The 22,503-nt window shown below is 47.7% G+C and overlaps 2 protein-coding genes across 2 annotated transcripts in view; one reads left to right on the top strand and one right to left on the bottom strand.

The window, feature by feature from the left end:
• Window positions 1-22,503, bottom strand: part of Znf639 (zinc finger protein 639) — a 194,549-nt gene that overhangs the window by 30,989 nt on the left and 141,057 nt on the right. The gene's annotated exons all lie outside the window — the stretch shown is intronic.
• On the top strand, window positions 1,720-21,586 carry Kcnmb3 (potassium calcium-activated channel subfamily M regulatory beta subunit 3). The gene is made up of 4 exons (XM_042278931.2): window positions 1,720-2,098; window positions 12,274-12,447; window positions 17,409-17,607; window positions 18,931-21,586. Exons 1-4 carry the CDS (start codon window positions 2,037-2,039, stop codon window positions 19,354-19,356), a joined length of 861 nt encoding a protein of 286 aa, XP_042134865.1. The 5' UTR covers window positions 1,720-2,036; the 3' UTR covers window positions 19,357-21,586.

The following is a 22,503-nucleotide window of genomic DNA, read 5'->3' on the forward strand; positions in this document are numbered from 1 at the left end:
AGATATGCACATAGCCCCTCACAACTGTCCTGTTCCCCAATCCTTCCTCCCCTCCTCACAGGCACCTCTTTCCCACAGAAGAGTGTCTGCCCTTCTCAGTTTTGAAATAAACAGTCTCTTCTGATGTCAGTCTGGTCTCTTTCTGCCTCCTAGCTCTTTAAGCTACTTCAGAAATCTAACAAATTCACTGTGATGAAACACCATGACCAAAACCAGCATGGAGAGGAAAGGGTTTATTTAGCTTACACTTCCATATCACAGTCCATCACTGAGGGAAGCAAGGGCAGAAACTCAAGCAGGATAGGACCTGGACATAGGAACAGAGGCCATGGAGAGGTGCTGCTCACTGCTTTACCTCCATGGCTTGGTCTGCTTGCCTTCTTAGAGAAAGAACCCAGCGCCACCCACCTGGGGTAGCACCACCTACAATGGGCTTGGCACTACCACATTAGTCTCTAATTAAGAAAATGCACTACAAATTTACCTGCAGGCCAGTCTTTTAGAGACATTTTCTCAACAGAGTTCCTCTTCTGAAATGACTCATGTCTGAGAGGTAAACTGGGCCTCACCAGAGCTGTTATGGTTTAGATACAAAATGTCCCCCCAAAGGCTCATAGTTGGGGGATTGGTCTACAGATGTTGGTACCACTCTACCACAGATGTTGGAACTTTAGGAGGTGTAGGAAGCCAGGGTACCAGTACATATTGGGAGGGCAGTCTTTTACTCCTGGCCTCTTTCTGTATTTTTTTCTGTATCCTGCCCATCACAAAGTGATGAGCTCACCTCTATCACCTGCCAAGCAACCACAGGCTGAGCCCTATGAAACTGTGAGCCAAACTAAATTCTTCTTCATTTAAGTTATTCTTTCAGGCACAATATGTTCTGTTTTCAATTATTTTTTGTTTTATTTTATGTATATGAATGTTTTGTCTGGCTGTATGTTGGTGTACCATATATATGCCTGGTGCCCACAGAGGACAGAAGAAGGCACTAGATGCCTGAAAACTGGAGTTACAGATGGCTGTGAGCCACCATATCAGGTGCTGGAAATTGAACCTGTGTTTTTTGGAACAGCAGCCAGTGCTCTTAACCACTGAGCCAATTCTCCAGCCCATCACCGAGTCTTAGAAATTTTGGGAAATCATGTAATGATATATAAGCTAATACTTTTCGTTTTTGAGACAGAGTTCTCAGGTAGTTCAGAACATTCTCAAACTCACTCTGTAGTTGAGGTTGACCCTGAACTCTGATCCTCTTGCTTCTACCTTCTGAGTGGAAACAGAGGTGTGTGCTATTGTGTCTGCTGTGAAGCCAATTTTAAAAATTAAATTAATTAATATTATGATTTTTGAGTATGTGCATGATCTTTTTGTGTAGGTATGTGGAGTTGGCTTTCTCCTTCCACCTTTACCTGTCGTCTGGGCATGGAACTCAGGCCACCCAGTCTCGGCTAGATGACCCTTTAATCCATTGAGTCATCTTGCAGGTTTGTGAAGCTAATTCTTTTAACCAGAACAGACAAGTAACCAGAAAAGGCTGCTATGTTAAGCCTGTACCCTAACATAATTTTTGAAAAATAGGAATGTATGTGGGACAGAACATTTCTTCTTCTTATATGCAATGTATTAGGTATGTCTGTCTCCAATTACACTGAGTCCCTGGGGGCTCAGAACTTTCCATGGCCCTTTTGTCTCTATGACAATGCGCCTGGTGGCTTCAGAGGAAACACAGGTGACAGGTGGTGCAGGTGCAGGCGATGCTGGGGAGAATTGTTGACTGCAGAATCACATAGGTACTTCATGAGAATCTGTGCCTGAGTGCTCTGCTCTGCCCAGCCTGACTGCCTGAGCCCCCACCTCTCTAGGAAACTTCTAGAGGTCCTGCAGCTCTGGAGGAACCAGAGCTCCTGGTGGCTGTGTAGGCAGGGAGTTGGGAACTCCCTCTGGGACTCCATTTCCGATGATGATTAAGCTTCGCGAGTTCTAGAAGGGCACGACTCAGGCAAGAAGCATCCACTCTGGCCAGCCTCAGCCTCATGCAGCCCTTCAGCATCCCGGTCCAAATCACACTGCAGGGTGGTCGGAGGCACCAGGGGAGGTAAGTCCCCATCTGAATCTCCCATTCGTGTGCATCCTGCCAAACAAGCTGTGTGCATTACTGCAGGGTGTGCTGAGTTGGAGGCTGAGTTTGATAGGTGCTCTGAGGAGGCCCAGCTTGCAATGCCTCCCAGGCACCTGCAAACTCCACTCTCTTATTCCCCAGCCCTCCCACCACCCACCACCTCCCCGCACCCACCTCCATCTTTGCCTGTTGTTTTGAGACAGGGTTTTGTAGACCTGGCTGGCCTCAAGTTCTCTATACAGTTAAGAATGATCTTCCTGCCTCCACCTCTCCGGGGCTGGGATTCCAGGTGTGGACCAACGTACCTGGATGCAGAGGCCACACAGGTGGTGTGGGCTCTGGGTCCCAACGCTCAGGCAGTGCTCAGCAGATACCTTTCGGGTGAAGAAATGACACCAGCCTTTGGTCCCATTGGTGGAGTCTCGATGGTCCAGACCAAGACTCAGGCTCCAGCTCCCCATCTGGGCAGCTGTAAGATTTCGAGTCTCTGCCACCTTCTCGTCTTGAAATAGTGACTCTTATCTAAGTGTGCCCTAGCCCAGGGGTACACTCTCCTCGAACTCTCGAAACTAGATAGGTCTGTATATTCTATGTACACGAGCTTTTTTATATTATTGCTTTGGGTATTGTTTGTTTGTTTTTGAGACAGGGTCGCAGGTAGCTCAGGGTGACTGAAAACATGCTGTGTCACTGAGGCTGACCTCGAACTCCTTAGCTTCCTGCCTCCACCTCCCAAGTGCAGAGATTGTAGATGAGCACCACTCAGCTATGCTGCGTAAAGGAGGAAGTGAAGAGTTATCTTAGGACCCCCATCTGCCCAAGGGTATGCAGAACAGGTGAGTTATGAGCTTCAGGAAGTGGCGCTCCCATGCCTGTCCCAGGGCCGGGGCAGGAGAGTCAGAAATGGGCAGAGGAGAGGAAATCAGTGCCCAGGGCTTTTTGAGTAATGAGATTTTAAAGATGTGTTGGCATATTCTTGGGAGGAGTGCACCTGGAAGCCAAGCTCTCCCACCACAGGAAGCTTGGACGGCTTGTTAGTGGGGGCTGGGTACCAGCTCCCCTCCAGTTTTAACTACCCTCCTGGGATAGGGTGTGAAGGAGAAGGAGGAGGGGGTCGGATGGGTTGGGGATGGGATTCAGGCAGGTAGGAGGGTCAGACCACAGAGCAGACCACTCTCCTAGCTGTGAACTAATGCATTTATGAGCGATTACAGCGAGTCTCTGCATGGCAGGAAACTGAGCCGCGACCAAGCCAGCAAGTGAAAGTTGAAACACTGCTCATGAAGGCGGTCAGGTCTGTCCCCACACTGCTCACGACACAGGTGACAGTCAGGTCTGCCCCTCACACAGAAGACAGACAGTCCAGTCTGTCTCCCACACACCTACATCTCACTTTCATTCCTGATACACAGAGTTGGGGAGAGCTCTTTGCTCCCACCCTGAACTTGGTGGTGGCTGTTATTCAGCCTCATTTGCTGTTTAAAAAAAAAAAATTGTTAAGCAGTTTTGTAATTAAAAACAAGCACCCAGAAGGGTGAGAGCAAAGACCAAAGCCTCTTTTTCCACAGAAACCCATTTCGGGAAGGTGCTAGTTGAAAATGCCCTGTGCCCAGAGTTACAAATGCATGGGAATCCTCACCAGGTGAATCGTGACATGTGGCTGAGCTAGAGAGTTTCTAAGGAACAGTTCTCACACAGTTGAGATGTCCAAGGGCAAGGCTGCTGGCTCCTGCCCCACCACACCCAGAAAGGCTGTGCAGCTAGCAAGCTAGCCTGCTCAAGTGCTTGACAACTCAGTTGCCTCAGGTTGAGACGGCGCGGGGGCTTCTGCTGTGCTCAGGACTGGTGGGAACATCACCCTCTGCAGGGAGGACAGGGCGGGAGGGAGGACAGGGCGGGGAGGGCAGGGCAGGGAGGACAGGGCAGGGAGGACAGGGAGGACAGGACAGGGAGGACAGGGAGGACAGGACAGGGAGGACAGGGAGGACAGGACAGGGAGGACAGGGCAGGGAGGACAGGGCAGGGAGGACAGGGCAGGGAGGACAGGGCAGGGAGGACAGGGCAGGGAGGACAGGGCAGGGAGGACAGGGCAGGGAGGACAGGGCAGGGAGGACAGGGCAGGGAGGACAGGGAGGACAGGACAGGGAGGACAGGGCAGGGAGGACAGGGCAGGGAGGACAGGGCGGGGAGCACAGGGCAGGGAGGACAGGGCAGGGAGGACAGTGCAGCAGAGGATAGTTGTTGATGTCCCCAGGACATCAATATTCCTGGCAAAAGGTAATTACAATGTTATTGACTCATCTCACTGACTAGAGAGCAAATGAGATCGTTCTTAATCACTCTGAGATCCTGGGATGAAAGGTGCTTGTAAATACCACTGAGTCCATCAAAGACAGGGCTGTTACAGTCTCAGCAACTGAAGACAAGCTAATAATGTTCAACTCTGAGGATGCAGGCCAGAGCTGTACACCTCAGTCTGGTGGACTGTTAAATCATCAGTAGAGAGCTTAAAAGAATTGTAATGACATGGAAATTAAGTGAGAAATACAATATTTAAAAATCCCAAACTATCTAACGTGATCACATTTGTTTAAAACAGTATAAAGACAGGACTAATCCAGGAACGGAACTGTACTTAAAATGGCAAACTTGAGGAGCTGGAGAGATGGTGTAGTAGTTAGCACTGGCTGCTCTCGCAGAGGACCAGGTTTCGTTCCCAGCACCCACACAGTGGCTTGCAGACCTCTGTAACTCCAGGGGATCCAGTGTCCTCTGCTGGCCTCCAGGGACATGAATGTGGTGCACAAAACACATGCAGGTAAAACATTTGTACATATAAAAGAAATTTTTTAATGACAGACTTGGGACTGGAGAGACAATCGATAGTGCAGTGGCTAGCATTGCCCACTGCTCTTGCAAGGGGTCGAGGTTCAGTTCCCAGCCCACATTAGGCAGTTCATAATCACCCGTGACTCCAGCTACAATGGGATCCAATGCCTCTGGGCCTCTGTGGGCACTTCACTCATGTACACACACACACACACACACACACACACACACACACACACACACACACGTCAGAAGAGAGTGCCAGATCCCTCAGAGCTGGAATTACAGGCAGTTGTGAACTTGGGTGCTGAGACCCAAACTCAGGTCCTCTGCAAGAGAGCTGTACCCACTCTTTACTACTGAGCCATCTGTCTCTCTAGCCCCTTCGCTTGCTTTCTGTGACATTTTGATGGATAACTTTCTGTATGTCAGTGCTTTAGATTTGTAAGAAATGTATAACAATATTATCTTCTTACCCCCAACTCTCCCTCTCTCCACCTCTTACACCAGCTGTCATGGAAACAAGGCAAGCCTCCAACTCACTATGTAGCCAGTGATGAAACTTGACCTTCTAATCTTCCGGCCTCCAGCCCCTAACTGCTGGGGTCACAGGCGTGGGCACATGCTTGCCTTCCTCTGTTTCCTTTAACCTATGCTTTTAAAATCTGTAACTTCTGTTTTCAAAGCCATCTGTACTGCTCTTCGGATATTTTGTAGACCCAGATCCTTGGTTACTATTCATCTTTTCAGGTGTATCTAATTGATAATTAGGTCTGATCACCAAGTTTGTTCTTCCTGCCTCATCACTCTGTCCTTTATTTTTTGAGGCAGTGTCTTGCTATGGCTGAACTAATAGCCCAGGTTGGTATCAGGATCGCCAAAAGTGGGCTGGGATGTGGATCAGTATGTGTGGGCTCTTGCTATGCAAGCATGAGGACCTGAGTTCCAGTCCCAGGAGCCCGTGGGAAAAGCTGGCTGTGGTCACACGTCCGTCTGTAACTGTCTGTCTGTGTTGTGATAGCTGGAAGAATCAGGAGGATTGCTGGGCATGCCGGTTGCCATCCTGGTTCTAGGCGTGTGATAGACCCTGTCTCCAATAAATAAGGTGGGGAGTGATGATGCCAGATGAGCAGGATGCCAGATGTCCTCCTCGGGCCTCACAATGACTCCTTACAGAATCAGGGCAGTGCTCCTGCCCCTCAAGAGTTGGCTTACAGGCGTGAGGCATCACACTTCGCACGTTTCACCTTGCCTAACTTTTTCATTTCTAGAAAGTCTTCCTGGATATTTTGTTATTACTCTGTGTGTGTGTGTGTGTGTGTGTGCCTTAGTTTAGACTTGTTTCTAGCTAGCTCTTTTTTTTTTTTTTAAACTTAACCCATTTCTATTAATCTGTGTGCTGCCCCAAAGCTCATTTACCTCATCTATGAACTGTCCATCCTGCTTTCCTGCTTCTTCTTTGTCTGTCTGTCTGTCTGGTTCCTGGCTGACTGGCTGGCTCCCTTTCTCTCTCTGCCTGCCAACCTTGCCTATCCCTCTACTGTCTAGCTATTGGCCATTCAGCTTTTTCTTAGACCAATCTAAGGCAAGGTGAAACACCAACACATCTTTACATAGTTAAACATATGCAGCATAAACAAATGCAACACATATTTACATAGTTAAACAAATATTCTATTTCACAACACCCTGAACACCCTGGACCTGGAGTTACAGGATTTTGTGAGTGGCCAGTGTGGGTACTGGGAGCCGAACTTAGATCCTCCAGAAGTGCAGTCCTTGCTACCGACCTCTAAGCCATCTCTCCAGCCACTGTTTGGATTTTTAAAATCATATCAGCTTAGTCATATCTTAGAGGGTCTTATTTTTTGATATGTTAATCATCTATTTCTTTAAATATCATGTATGTATATTCTATATTTTTCAAAACACCTGAAAAAAAATTTTTTGGTGTGGATCTGATTCTCTTATTCTGGTTGTTTGTTTTGCACCCAAAGGCCCCTGTTTCTTTGTTCTGTGTTATGTGGTGTGTGAGCATGTACATGCAGTCCTTAGAAGTCTGAGGTGTTTCCCAGAACAAGGCTGGAACAGACTCTTCTTTTAGATACTTGTTAGCTTTTCTGGGTGTCAGAGGGGACAGTGTTAATCTGACTTCTTAGTTTGAGGTTTTTGAATTTGGGGTAGTATTGAATCCAAGTACAAACTCCATTGATGTGCTGGCTCAAGTTTATAATCCTGGCACTTGGGAAGCTGAGGTAGAAGGATCATAAGTTCAAAGCCAGCCTAGCTACAGAGGAAGACCCTGTCTCAATTAATCAACCAACCACACAAGCAAACACAGAGCCAGAACACAGAATGCCAAGTCCCTGAGGACTGCCACAAGGTTATGACATTCCAGTTTATTTAGTTGGTTTATCTGGAGTCTGAAATGCCAGTTCTCTCAGATTTTTGTCATGTATTCCCTCTTCTTAAAATTCACATGCTAGCAAAACGCTAATCAGATTTCAAAGTCAGCATTCCTCAGCACCCTTCCCACCCCAGGCACAGCAGAAGTGGCCCACACAGGGCTCTCTCCAGACAGCCTGGAACCCCACACTTCCCTGCCAGCTCCAAGCCTAACTCCAGACTTGGAGAACCCCCAAGGACAGGAACATCACTTTCCAGCCTTTAATTTCACTCTCAACATAAGACAGGCCCAAAGTAAATGTTTACTTACCTTCTCTTTAAGATAGGGTCTCAAATAGCCAGGTGACTTCTAACTCACTACTGTACAGCCAAGGCTGGCCTTGAACTCTAGATTCCCCTGCCTCCACTCACAAGTGTTGAGCTTACCTGTGAGCACCTCTCTCCACCATGTTTTGTAAGAACCTATTCCCACACTTGACCTCTGGGAACGTTGAACTCTCAACCAAGAGGAAGAGAAACTACTTCTGGTTTTACCTCCTTACCAGGGGAATTATTAGAATTTGTAGTACTTTTTTTTTTTTTTTTAAATTAGAAACCCAATCACTATGGATTAGAGGTATTTTTTTACACTAAAGTATAAAAACAAAACAAACAAACAAAAAAACCCAAACCATTCCAGGGTCAGCTGGGATATCCTTCCTCTTCTCAGCATGCTGGTTTAGAAAGGACTCTTCTTGTGGGTTTCCATGGAAGGGTGTGTGCATAATGTCTACACTCCCCTGACACCGAATCTCAGGTCCTTTGGAGTCTAGGCTCCAGCTGAATGGTATATTAAATCCTGTACTTGGCTAGATAGACCTGTGTGGCCTCTGTCCCTGTCATTCCACAAACTTGGGTCTCAGAAGGTGAAACTTTACTCTGTCTTTTGTTCTATGGGCTTTTGGTTTGTTTTTCTTTCTTTCTTTCTTTCTTTCTTTCTTTCTTTCTTTCTTTCTTTCTTTCTTTCTTTCTTTCTTTCTTTCTTTCTTTCTTTTTTCTTCCTTCCTTTCTTTCTTTCTTCACTCATTCTTTCATCCTTTTTTTCTTTCCTTCCTCCTCCTCCTTCTTTTTTAAATAAAACACAATCTTGCCCAGGCTGGCCTCAAACTCATGGTCTTCCTGCCTCAGCTTCTTGGGAGCATTTCTACAAGCTTATGGCCAGATGCTCAAGCTAAGGTTCCCCTTTTCAGGTACTTTTTTTTTTTTTTAGTCCCTTGTGGTTTTCGCTTGAAGCTTTAGTCAACATTGATTGTGTGCCCAATTGGAGTAGGTTAGAAGTTTGCCACACAGCTAAAGTAGAAGCCCATACTTTTACAGTCATAGATATGATATGTTGACTACAGATGGTACTCTAGTTCCCATCTACCTGATGTCTTCTGTGTGTACTGCATAAACTACCCTCTCTAAAGAGAATCTATGTGCAAATTTCAATGACTTTACATTATCACTCTCTCTATGAAGTCACTTTCTTACAGTGGAGCTCTGTGACTGTCAATTTCTCACAAATACTTGGTATAAAGTGGGCAGAAATAGATGAGATGGCATGTCTGGCCCAGGATGATCAGAATCTGACAAGTCAGGCCATTTTCCTGCAGCTTGCCGAGCACGCAGACAGGGCTGGGGAGATGACTCAGTGGTACTTCCTCTGGAGGACCCATGCTTGATGGCTCAGAACACGCACACAAAGCCAGACACTGGCGGAGGGAAGGCAGGAGTACCGCTCGGCTTGCTGGCTGGTCGGCCTAGCTTAACTGAGGAGCCACAGCCTCCGGTCCCATTGAGAGACCATGCTTCAGAACAGAAAGTGGAGGGGCCTGGAGCGATGGTTCAGTGGGCAAAGCACTTGCTGTGCAAGCGTGAGGATTTGAGTTCAACACCCCCCCCCCAGCCCACAGAATTGCTAGGTTCAGTGGTCTGCGCCTGTAACCCCAGAGCTGTAATCCTAGTGCTTTTTATAGTGAAATGGGTGGCGGAGACAGGAGACTCCCCAGAGGCTCCTAGCCTGGCATATGAAGTGGTTAAAAAAGAAATGAAAGAAAGAGACACTCTCCTCTGATCCCACATGGACATTAGTACCAAAATGGTCTCTCTCTGTGTCTCTGTCTCTCTCTCACATACACATAGTAAGAGAGAGACAGAGACACAGAGAGAGAGAGAGAGAGAGAGAGAGAGAGAGAGACAGACAGACAGATAGAGAGGGATTTAAAAATTCCCAAGCTGGGCTGGCAAAATCACTCAGTGGGAAAGGGTACTTAACAGCACACCCGGGAACCTGCGTTCAGCTCCTGGAGCCCACATGGTGGAAGGAAAGACGCGAGTGTAGCAAGTTGTCCTCAGACCTCCACACAAGTGTGTGTGTGTGTGTGTGTGTGTGTGTGTGTGTGTGTGTGTATAAAGTATGGCATAAGCTTTTGGAGAGCAAAGCAGAACCGGCAAGTCCTTCCATGGGACTTTGGCTTGGCTCAAAACTTCGTAAGCCTTCTCCGCAGACTGGCGGGGCCTGAGTTTTCACACTTGGAGCTGCATTTCTTCGGCTTATGATTTCCTGAAGCCTCTTAAGATGGAAATGAATGGCTGCTGCTGACCTTGGGAAGTGGAGGGGCCTCGGCAATGGGAGGCCGGACCACAGGGAAGCCAGCACGGTTTGGCCAGTGGTCCAAAGGCAGGAATGTGGATCTTGTGATGTTCTCAAAAGGCAGCAATAAGCATTTTAATGAGAACCATCATGATTTTTAAAGTGTTAGCAAACAATACCACATTAGGAAAAATGGACAGAAAAAGCCGAGCAGGTGCTGTTTGTGGCTGCCACTGTGTGTGACCGCAATGGCCTCCATCACTCAGCAGACATCCCTGTGAATGGATCCATCTCAGCTCCTGGGACAGGAAAGAGAAAGGGAGGGAAGGGTAGAGAGGAGCGTGGGTTTGTGTAAAGATGGAGGGATGATGTGGGGAGGGACCTTGAACCTGTGAGCAGTGGACCAGACCAAGGTCATGCTGTCTCACTCAGGTGATGGGTGGGGGTGGGCGTCAACAATGGGAGCAACCTCCTGTCCCAGGTCGTCACTCATCCTAAACGTGGCTCTACAGCAGTGCTCTCCATGCGGAGTTCATGAGAGTGTGAGGAAGTCACACGAGAAAGGCCATGGGATTCACTGAAAGACAAGCAGGCCCCGAACATGTGTCACAAGTGACCAATGGCAGCCATACACAGGCCACTCTGTTCTAGTCATGGATACGATGGCTCTCCTGAGGTGCCCCCGGGCTCAGCAGTCCCCGGTCTTGTTACAGCCTCTCCCTCTTCCCTCCCTCTCTCCCTTCCTCCCTTCCTCCCTCCCTCCCTCCCTCCCTCCCTCCCTCCTTCCCTCCCTCCCTCCCTCCTTCCTTTAAGAAAGGAACTTAAAGTTCTTCTGTGTAAGTGTGTGTGCACCTGGGTGTCTGTATGCACACCTATCATGCAGGTGTCTGTGAAGTCCTTTTGGACCCTCTTTTGAGGGTGTTGGATTCTCTGACACTAGTTAGAGGCCATTGTAAGCCACCTGATATGAGTTTTGGGAGTCCAACACTGTCCCCTGCAAGAGCATAGGCACTCTTAACTGCTGACCAGTCCCCTGCTCCTTTTTAAAAAACAGGCTCCCATGTAGCCCACATTGGTCTCAAACTCACTATGACGCCATGGTTGACCTTGAACTCCTGATCCTCCTGCCTCTACTTCCTGAGTGCTGGAGTCATAGACAGTCACCATCATGTCCTCTGCAGGGAGAATAACCTAAGATAGCTATACTTTCAGATTTAAATGAGTGAGTTTATAATGCATGTCACAAAGAACAAATAGCAAGCAACAGGTAGATGGAAAAACATCCAACCAGGGGCTCCTGACATGCGGCAGAGAGGGCAGAGGAAGCCCTGCCCAGAGCTCCAAGCTGGAAGCTGAGACTGGGATTGCTGCAGGCAGGGCACTGCTCTCTCCATCCTCTTCCAGCGTCTGGTTCCCGTTGCAGGCATTTTCATGCCATGGGACAAACAACAGTGACCTCCTTCAGTCTCTCTCAGTGCGTTTCCATTTGTTTTCATTTTCCATTTTCCTATGTATGTGGTATACATGTGCGAGTATGTTTGCACATGTGTGGATGTGTGTGCATGTGTGTGGAGGCACTAGATTGATGTCCTGAATCATTCTAGATGGGCTCTTCCGTAGTATACATTGAGGAGGGCCACTCAGTCAAACCCAGAGCTTACTGATATGGCTACTCCTATGGACAGCTTGCTCTGAGATCACTATCCCCGGCCCCCCCCCCCCCCCCCCCGCTGGAATGATAGGCATCTGTAATGATTACCCAGAATTCACCTGGGATCTGGGAATGAGAACTTGGGTTTTCTAACTCTTTAACCACTACCATTTTCCCAGGCCCCAAGCTGTGCACTGTTACCTGCACTCTTACTGTGACACTCTTACCTGTCTGCCATTCTCCTTTCTCTCAGACTAGGGACCATATCTCCTTTCTCTCAGACACAGACTTAGGGACAAGTGTGATCCAGGACAAGAAGTCTTGGAGTGTACTTGACAAAAAGAAACTGGAGTCTTCTAGAAGGGAGCCATCCTTGCTCCAGAATCCACTTTCAACGAGCTTACACAGCACACAATGATTTGCCAATATAATGTAAATTACTCCCCACCTAGCTTTTCATATCTTAAAAAATAGTTGACAATATGTCATATTGGCTTATTTTGATGGCACCCGTTCTCAGCGTTGAGCATGGGATCTGGGGTGTTGCAGGAAGCTGCTTGAGCCTTTGCGTGAGGCAGACTCAGGTTTGCCACCTGAGAAATGCCTGAGCTCTCTTAAGCTCACACAGCATCCTTCTGACTTCCTCCAAAGGACGGCACTTCCGGCCTCAGGCAAAAGTGATGGAGAGCCGCTGAAGGTGTCCCCAAAGCTTCCATCGAGCGCTGGAGAGGACCGCGCCACCCTGCTGGGCATTGCCATGATGGCGTCCTCTGTGCTGATGTTCTTCCTGTTGGGGACCACCGTGCTGAAGCCTTTCATGCTCAGGTGAGACACAGGCCAAGACCCAGAGCCTCCAGATGGGTCCAGCCCAGCGCTGGAGTCCATTCTCCTGAGCACACCCTGGGGCTTGCCTGTCCAAGCTGGAGACAGTGGAGGGTGGAGGAGGAATGAAATATTCCTTAGCTACTCCACGTTGACAGTCCACACGTATTTCTGCACACGGTCTCATCGCCAGTTGAGACCGGCATGGTCGGTAGCACAAAAGCATCCCACTAGGAGATGCCAGCCCAGCTTTCTCTCTGGTATCACCACCAGGAGAAACCTCTCTCTGCTCCTGCTCAGCCAGGTAACTCACTGGAATCTCACATCTGTTTGCCCCTAACTACAGTGGCTGCTAGGATGCTCAGAGTCCAGTTCATTCTTGTAACCACAAGGGATTGTGTGACCTTCGAGTTAGACATTTGTAGCTCTTCCTCAGAGTTCCTTCTAGCTTTCTCTCCTTTTTCTGTTAGTCAATTTCCCTCACCTTAAACACACACACACACACACATACACAGACACACACACGACTGCATGGCACATGTCTATGTGAGCTGAAGAAATGGATGTTCACATACACATCTGCATATATGGGCAGATTCAGAGAGAGGGAGAGAGGAAGATGGGGAGGGAAGGGGAGAGAGGGAGAGAGGGGAGAGAGACAGAGAGAGAGAGAGAGAGAGAGAGAGAGAGAGAGAGAGAGAGAGAGAGAGAAGAGAGAGAGAGAGAGAACCAACTACCCTCATTAAGAAACAACTTTGAGCTGGGCAGTGGTGGTGCATGCCTTTAATCCCCACACTCGGGAGGCAGAGGTAGGCGGATCTCTGTGAGTTCGAGGCCAGCGTGGGCTACAGAATGAGTTTCAGGACAGGCTCCAAAGCTACATAGAGAAACCCTGTCTTGAAAAACCAAAAAAAAAAAAAGAAAAAAAAGAAAAAAAGAAAAGAAAGAAAGAAAGAAAGAAAGAAAGAAAGAAAGAAAGAAAGAAAGAAAGAAAGAAAGAACTTTGAGGAATCAGTTCTCACTCTCAACCACATGGGTCCAAGGGATTAGACTCACGTTTCAGGGTTGCTGGCAGGTAGGTGCCTTTCCCCTCTGAGCCATTTTGAGAGCCTCAGAAGTTTAGACTTTTGTTTTGAATCGTGTGTGTGTGTGTGTGTGTGTGTGTGTGTGTGTGTGTGTGTGTGTGTGTGTGTGTATGTGTGTGTGTGTGTGTTGGTGTGTGCCCTTGGAGGCCAGAGGTGTCAGGTCTCCTGTAGCTGGAGTTGGGGGGGGGGTTGAGCTGACTGATGAGTGCTGGGACTCAAACATGAGTCTTCTGCAAAAGGAGTATGTGATCTAAGGGCTGCTTGTTTAAACACGCGATGTATCAGGGAGATGGTCGCAGGAGATCGGCTGAAAGCTGAGGTCAATCTGTGACTCATACTTGTTTTAATTTCTAAGTATTTCTGAAAATTGCTTAATGGGAGCTGTGAAGACATTGCCTGAGCAGCCAGTGGTCACTTCTGCCTCACCTTGTCATTCTTCAGCATCTGAGGGATCGGTCCCTTAACGACAACAGTTCAGATTTCTAGGGTGACTCACACCTTTCTGTCCACCCCAAATCTTTTAGTCAAAGGGACAGAGAATTGCAGATCAAGCCAGCAGACCCCAGCCGAGATGGGAGACACCTGAGAAGTTCCACCTTAGCAGAGGATCTATTGCAACTGATGACTGATGAAGAGGGAGTCAGTTTCTTTGGGGATCCCACCCTGAGAGGTTAGCCGTGCTCCACTAGATGGTCCCACACTGTGCATACAGATGAGCGGCCTCTGTGGGTTAAACCAGCACACACATGGAGCTGGGAGGGAGAAGAGGTAGGGGAATGGGAAGAGCAAAGGGTGTGGGCTTTGACCCAACACATTATGTGCATGGATGAAATTCTCAGACAGTAAAGAGAGGGACGCATGGCAAAGGGACACAGAGCTACTGAAGTAACAACGTCATTTTCAAGTCTAAATACACTTCGTTGTATCAAGGGTTCTGGCTTGGCCCTTGTGCCGAGGGTATCACTCTATTGCAGCTCTCTGAGGTCCCCGAGAGATAGCCAGACCACAATCAGCACTTGGGAATCAGGGGACTTACATTCCAACAGATACACAGACAGCTTTAAAGCAGTACCTCAGGACACCGAGTTTAAATAGACAGGCAGGAAAGCAGGCCAGAACTAAAGCTCAGAAAGAACTTAAATTCATTTCAAATTTAAAATGTGCTTATTAGTGTGTGTGCACGTGTGCACCACACTCCTGCAGATAGTGTGTGTGTGGATGTGTGTGTGTGTACACGCCACACTCTGTCTGAAGGCCACTGTGAGGAGTTAGTTCTACCACGTGGGGTGTGCGGATTGCACTGAGGTGGTCAGGTTTCATGCAGCAAACGCCTTCACTGTCTCACTGGCACAAGTAAGTACTTTTTCATTTCTGTGATTTTTCACTTGCTTAACATTTTTCTTAGGCTACTTCTAAGTGTTTTTCTTCAGGTTTGCAGTCACTCTGACACGTCCAGAGCATCTGTATCGTTCCCTATCGCTGCTGTAGTGGAGCACTGTGCACTTGGCTTAACAGTTGGCAGCTCACACCTCCCGAGTCCAGGAATCTGACCTAGTTTTCCTATCAGTATCAGCTGGACTGAATTCTCTTCTAGGTGCTTTAGAGGATTCTAGAGACTGCCCGTACTACTTGGCTTGTGTGGTCTGAGGTCCTCCACCTCCTAGCCTGCCTCCTGTGATCCACCCCAACATTTTGCCGTGGCCCCTGCTGGCACACACAGCCAACTCCATGCCTTCCACTCCTTGTAGAGGAACACAGTTGTTTGTGGCTGACACAGAGTGGAGGAAAGCGCTGGCTCCATACGGGGCTTTTTTAACTGCTTTAAAAGTCAGTGGGAATAAAAGGGACCTGCACTTTGCCTTGTGTAGGAGGGCTCGTGGGGAGCAGAGTCCACAGACAGTCTGTTAGCCACTTTTCTCATGTTGTGACCAAACACCAGATGAGAAACAACTCACGAAAGTGTCTATTTTGGCTCCCACGTTGAGCGCACAAGGCAGCGTGGTGGGGGTGGCAGAGACGACAGGAGCGGTGAGGTAGTCTTTCTCTTTTCACTCAGTCCGGGGTCCCGGCCCACGGAACCTCAGTTAGGGTGGGTCTTCCCTCTCAGTCCAATCTAGAAACTTCCTACAGACATGCCTGGAGTCTTGTCTCCTGGGTGTCCATATGTTCTAGTTTTCTTTCCATTGCTATGATAAACATCATGACCAAAAGCAACCTAGGGGAGGAAAGAGTTTATTTGGATTATACTTCCAGGTCAGAGTCCATTATTGAGGGAAGTCAGGGCAGGAACTGAAGACAGGAACCATGAAGGGAATGCTGCTTGCTGGCTTGTTCTCTGGCTCACTTGGTTATTATGCTCAGCTAGTTTTCCTTAAAAAGTCCAGACCGATCTGCCTAGGGATGGTGTCCCCCACAGTGGGCTGGGCTCTCCAACATCAATCATCAGTCAGGACAACTTTTCGCACCTAATGCTGCCATGTCCCTCTCCTCCCATGGAAGACTTATCCCATAAGCAAAAATAAACTATCTTCCTTGAGTTGCCTTTGGTCATGGAGTTTTACCATAGCAACAGAGGAGTAACTAGTACAGTACCCTAGATACTATGTGTACATGACACAGGGCAAGCTCTTAGTAGTGTTTTCCAAGAAAATGTAATTAGGTCCAATGTGATGGAGCTTGTAGCATGTGCCGTCATGACACACTCCCTGGAGCATAAAGATGAACAGGATGTAGCTTGGCACCCTAAGGAATTCAAAGGCACAAAGTCAGCCTGTCTCCCAGTGGAGATCTCAACACACTTGCTTCTACCTCTGGAAGCAGAGCAGGATGTAGAATCAGCCTCACTACCAGAACCCCTCCCAAAGGCTCACTTTCACCAGGAAGCTGGTAGATATGTCAAAAAAAAAAAAAAAATGACATGAAGGATGATGGGTTGTCCAAGTGTGACTCTTGGTGGCTCAGTATTTAGGGTAATTGTAGCTGAAAGTTTTCCTGTGTCTCTCCCACTCATGTCCCCCAAGTAAACACACAGAGGCTTATATTAATTATAACTGTATGGCCATGGCTCAAGCCTTTTGCTAGCTAGCTCTTATATCTTAAATTAGCCCATAACTATTAATCTATGTATTGCCATATCTTCTGTGGCTTTATCTGCATCCCATTACATGTTGTTCCTTTGGCAGTTCTCTGGTGTCTTCCCCCTGCCTTCTTCCTGTCTCTCTCTTTGAATTTCCTGACTGCCTCTAAGCTGCCTTGCCATAGGCCAAATGGCTTTATTTATCAACCAATCAGAACAACACATACTCACAGCATACAGAATGACATTCCCCCCATCAGGTAATGGTACTTAATTTCTCCTAGTACTTGCATTTTTGGGGGGAAGGGGAAGTCAAGATATGGTTTCACTGTGTAGCCCTGGCTGTCCGGGAACTCACTCTGTAGACCAGGCTGGCCTTTTACTCAAAGATCTGCCTGCCTTTGCCTCCCAGATGCTGGGATTAAAGGCATGCACCACCACCGCCCAGCTAGTATAAGAGAGTCTCAGGCTTCAGTTCAGACCTCCTGAGCTAGAGTCTCTGGGAGAGATCACCTGGAATCCACACTGGGCACTTTTGATGCTAATGAGTGAACTCATTCAGGTGAATCTAAAGTCTGACAGTATTGTGTTAGGACTGGTGGAGAGGAAATGCTCCCCATGGATCAGAACTGAGGCACTTGCCACCTTGCTCTTTTCCCATCTGTCTCCCTCACGCTCTCTGATCAAGATGTGATGTTTGTGCTGGTGTCTGGGGTGTGCTGGTGTCTGGTGGTGTCTTAGAAGGCAGAACTTGACTTTCCAGCAGCTTCCTTACTTAGGAAGAACACTTTTTTATTTCACAGCTCTAACAGAGAAGAATCAAACTGCACCACCGTCCACACACACATTGCAGATGATTGGCTGAACTTCGCCTTCACCTGTGAGGGCAGCTGCCAGGACCAGGGCGGGTATCCCTGTCTGCAGGTGTTCGTAAACCTCACCCACTCAGGCCAGAAAGTGCTTCTCCACTATGACGATGAGGCGGTCAGAAGCAACCCCAAGGTAACATGGCTTTGCCATCTAAGAGCTCTCTCTGCTGCCCTTCCGGAGTGCGGTCCTGAGCTGGGCACAAGCCGTCTGTGGAGAGCCAGTTTCCTTCTAGTGAACATTTGCTTTTTTGGAGGGTGTGTGTCACATAGGCCAGGATGTTCCCAAACTTGCTATGTAGCCAAGGATGACCTTACAATTGGAATCATCTAGCTCTACTTCCCAAGTACTGGGATTACCACGTCTTGTTATAAGTGGCTGAGGACTGAACCAGGGATTTGTGTATGCTAGGCAAGGACTCTACCAACTGGATATGTTCAAAGTATTCCATCAGGATAAATGGAGCTAGCAGCAGTCTTGGAAGAGAAATGGGCACGCAGAAAGGAGAGGTATATTCCAGTTTCCTGGCTCAGTGTGAAGTCCTAAGTGGGCAGTGTCTCCCCATTGTAGTCCTGGCTAGAATGAATGAATGCAGTCTTTCTTCAGCCAAGTTGGTAATTCTTTTTTTGCTGTAGGGTTCAGACAGGGTTTCTCTTGGTAGTCCTGATTATCTTGAAACTCACTTTATAGTTCAGGCTGGCCTCAAACTCACAGAGATCCACCTGCCTCTGCCTCCCAAGTGCTGGGATTAAAGGCGTGTGCCACCACTACCTGGCAGTAATTCTTAAGACATTTAAAGAACTTATAAATAAATTACATACTGGTTCATGTGATTTACAGTTCACAGTTACACTTAACTATGACGGTCTTATTAGATGACATGCTATAACAGTGTTGTGGGTGATTAAACAATCTAATGACTTCTAGTTTTCTATATTGGATGCAGTCTATTTTAAAGTCATACATTTAAAAGCGCACGCGTTCGTGCGTGCGCGCATGTGTGTGTGTGTGTGTGTGTGTGTGTGTGTGTGTGTAGGCACTCATGCCATGGTGTGTGGAGGTATGAGGAAAACTCACAGGCATCAGTTCTCTCCTCCCACCGTGTGATCCTGGGGCTAGAACCCAGGTGGTCAGGCTTGGCAGCAAGCACCTTTGCTCCATGTCTCAGTCCTGTCGTCCCCTCAGCACGGGAGCCCGATTGCTAAGAGACAGTCATTTCATTCTAAGCCCTATCGCCCACCCTCCCCTTCCCTCCACACTATGCAAGATGACCATGTCAAATACCATGACCCTCACCGTAACATTCGCCTGGAGCCCTTCATGCTGGCCACTGTGCCTACACACACACACACACACACAACACACACGCCCGCTTTTCAATGTGTGACTTTAAAAATGACTGCATCCAATATAGAAAACTAGAAATCATTAGATTGTTTTTCCTCCTCCAATCTCCAGTGCTTTTACACACCCAAGTGTCACCAAGACAGGGATGATCTGCTTAACACTGCCCGGGACATCAAGGAATTCTTCGATCACAGAAATGGAACTTTCACTTGCTTCTACAGTCCCGATGGCCAGCCGGGAGTCGTCCTGAGGAAGTCTGGCCACAAGGTTGTCTTTCATTGCTTGTTTTGGCCTTTGTTGACTTTGCTGGGTGGGGCCCTGATTGTTGGCTTGGTGAGGTTGACACAGCATTTATCCCTTCAGTGTGAACAGTACAGCATGGTGGTGAGAGTGCAGGCAGGAGGCAGAGCACATTCTGTGGGCAGGCGCAGGTCTTCGCCGCCCTGCAGTGTGACGACGATGAGCCAGGGAAGGAACAGAGAGCTGAAGAGGCGGCCGCACCGCTCCCATCCCGAGATGCTCCAGCTGATGACTTGAGCGCTGCCAGGCATGGCGGAGCATTGTGATCCCAGCACTTGGGGGGCTGAGGCAGGAGGATCACATTCAAAGCCAGATTGGGCTACATACAGATCTCGTCTAAGAACAGAGCTGGGGTTATAGCTTCCAGACAGAGCACCTGCCTAGCACACAGGCTCTGGATTTGATCGCCAGCACTAAACCGTGCTATCTGCTTACAAACCTGTTGTGTACAGGGCAAAGGCAGGCATCACAGCTTTCCACAGGGGAACCATTCTTCAAGTGTTGGCTGTTTTCTATTTATTCTAAAAACATGTAGTTTCAACAGTCTGTCTTTTCCCAGTCTCCCCAGATAAGCCACGGGAGCACCTTTCTCCTCGTAGGTAAAATGAATTCAAGGCACTCCTCTACATAACTTCATTTCTCCATGGAACATGCTGGCCCGAAACAAGCCGTTCCTGAGTCCGTCTGTCTGTGGCGCACTCAGCTGCCAGCACGTGCAGTTCATATGACGTTTCTCACAGAAAAAGGCAGTGGGAGCTGGGGCGATGACTCAGTTGGTAAACGAGAACCTGAGATTGGTTTCTCAGACGCATACAAAACAAAAATAAGCAAGCAAACACAACAACAAAGACAAAGCAGGCCTGTTGGCCTGGACCTGGAACCTCAACACCGGGGACAGCCAGAATAGCAAATCTGTGACCACCACAATGAGAGACCCTGTCTCAAACATGGACAGCGACTGGGGACCACCACCTGAAGTTGCTCTGGTCTCCACACACCGACACATGCATGCAGGCGTGTAGACAGCGCACGTACACATACTCATAGCTAGCAGTTCATTTACTACAAGTAGATCAAAACTGCCAACAACGGGAGAAAATCCAGGTCCGCCCCATTTATTGTAGTTTGTTCTGCCCTTACCCTCTATTCCAAGGGGAAAGCTGCTGCCTAGAAAATCCACCTTACATTGATTTGTACGTGACCTTGTCACGCAGCTGCTCTTTTTACTTTGTGGCATTTATTATCCTTCCCCTAAGCCCTTTCAGTCTCTGCACACTGTGGGAACAGGAGAAACAAATACAAGTGTGAGCTAAGCTGCACCTGAGTCCAACCCCCACATCAAATACTGCATGCTGGAGAATGGTTCACTGGGACAGTCGGTGTTCTGTAACAGAATCAGCCAGAGGGCTGGAGATGGCTCAGCGGTTCAGAATGCTTGCTTCTGCCGGGCGGCGGTGGCGCACACCTTTAATCCCAGTACTCAGGAGGCAGAGGCAGGAGAATCTCTGAGTTCGAGGCCAGCCTGGTCCAGGACAGTCATAGCTACACAGAGAATCCCTGTCTTAAAAAACAAAAACAAAACAAAACAAACAAAACAAAAACAAAAACCCCAAACAAACAAAAAGCATTTGCTTCCCAGTACCCACATTGCGGCTCGCAACCATCTGTAACTTCAGTTCCAGGACGTCCAATGCCCTCTTCTGGCCTTTGCAGTCACTACATGAGTGACTTACACATACATGCAGGCAAAAAACTCATACACATAAAAGTTAAAAAAAAATGTCAACTGAGGTTGTAAGTGTCCCAAGACTTCCAGCAAGGCCTTCCAGTTTATGATGAACATCTGAGCTTAAGAGCTGGCTGCTTTTCCAAAGCTCCTCAACGTGCCTTTACAGATCCACACACAAAAATGAAAATCCTTCATTGGAAACAACAAGAATGAGACTTTTCAAACAACTTTTGACATGTTGCTGTAATCAGTCACAAGATTCTAAGCCAGTTTAAAGCCTGTTAGTAATTAATTTCAAGTCTCAAATTAGCTAAGTGGATAACTCAGTAGAGTAACAGCTATGGAGTCTCACCTTCTCTCTACTGTGGGCCGAGGAAACATGCTTCAGAACAGGCTTTATTTCCATTCACAGCTTCGCAGGTGTAGGTATTTGGGAAATGCCTCTTTTGATGACCTTCAGGCTTAAAGACGGGGCATGTGAACCAGCAGGCTTAGTTTCTGATAACTTGCAGAACGGAGATGCCAGGAGCTTGGACATCCCTGTGCTGAGCTGCAGCAGCCTATTTGGTCGTGTTTGGTGGCAGTGGGGAGCAGGTAAGCTCTGACAGGCGTCCCTCAACTACCCCTTCTCTTATCCCTTGGCTAACTGATGTGCTGTGTAAAGGTTGTGGATTATACTTTGTATACCAAACGTCCCCATAATAAAACACACTATGCATGTCCAAGAAAAACTGTAAATGGAGATTCTGTCATTTTCTCAAATTAAAGATAAACCCATTTCCTAATAAATAAACCTGACTTCCAACTTAACAATACAGTTTTGTGCTTTCCCCTACCATCTCAACACCGAAGCCTCAGGTGTGTGCTTCATCAACCACAGAGGTTTCCCAAGCAGACACTGACTAGTGGTTCATCCCAGGGAAGACAGACATTAAGTTGGAGAAGAGAGTCAATTTGAAGTTCAAGTCACTTGGCAGTCCAGTAAAATTTAAGCGGTGATGGGCTTTTGTGAAAGCAGGAACATCAATGCTCATGTCTGTTACCAGTCAAAGGCAGCTCACCTTCTGCACTGTTTGTAACGGAAGGCAAAGCAGGTTGCTTCTAAACTGACTTCATGTATAGACTCTAGTTTCCAACAGACATGAGAAAATATCCCATTTCTACACATATACTCACACCTACTCCTATGTATATAAATAGCAGCATGAAACACAAGCATCTAAATCCTTTTTAGTACTCAAGCCTCTAATTTTTCTTGGTTTTACTACTGGGAGTTGATCCTAAAGCCTTATGCACTATGGTAGGCATGCTCTATCACTGAGTGATAGATACTGTGAATGCTAACCAACTAGCCAAGATATGTTAACAATTCTTAATGCTTTAGAGACAATAGCATTCATTTCTCTAGCACTTACTGCTAGGGAAGAAAAAAAATTGGTTGAGTTTCCCTTTCTTTTTCAGAATTCTAGACAGGGTTTCTCTGTGTAAGAGTCCTGGCTTTGTAGAACCTACAAAACCTGGAACCTACTTTGTAGACCAGGTTGGCCTTGAACTCATAGAGATCCACCTGCCTCTGCCTCTTGAGTGCTGGGAGTGCTACCATGCCTGGCTTGATTCAGTTTTTCAATCAAGTAATTATGTAGAAAACTCAAATC

Source organism: Peromyscus maniculatus, chromosome 6 (genome assembly GCF_049852395.1).
Source record: "Peromyscus maniculatus bairdii isolate BWxNUB_F1_BW_parent chromosome 6, HU_Pman_BW_mat_3.1, whole genome shotgun sequence".
Taxonomy (NCBI): Eukaryota; Metazoa; Chordata; class Mammalia; order Rodentia; family Cricetidae; genus Peromyscus; species Peromyscus maniculatus.

What these genes read in the sequence shown, in the direction of transcription:
- Kcnmb3 (XM_042278931.2), top strand. Translation starts at nt 2,037, where the DNA reads ATGCAGCCCTTCAGCATCCCGGTCCAAATCACACTGCAGGGTGGTCGG. An exon ending in GGTCGGAGGCACCAGGGGAG is followed by an intron (nt 2,099 to 12,273) that starts GTAAGTCCCCAT and finishes CTTCCTCCAAAG; the next exon opens with GACGGCACTTCCGGCCTCAG. An exon ending in CGGTCAGAAGCAACCCCAAG is followed by an intron (nt 17,608 to 18,930) that starts GTAACATGGCTT and finishes TCCAATCTCCAG; the next exon opens with TGCTTTTACACACCCAAGTG.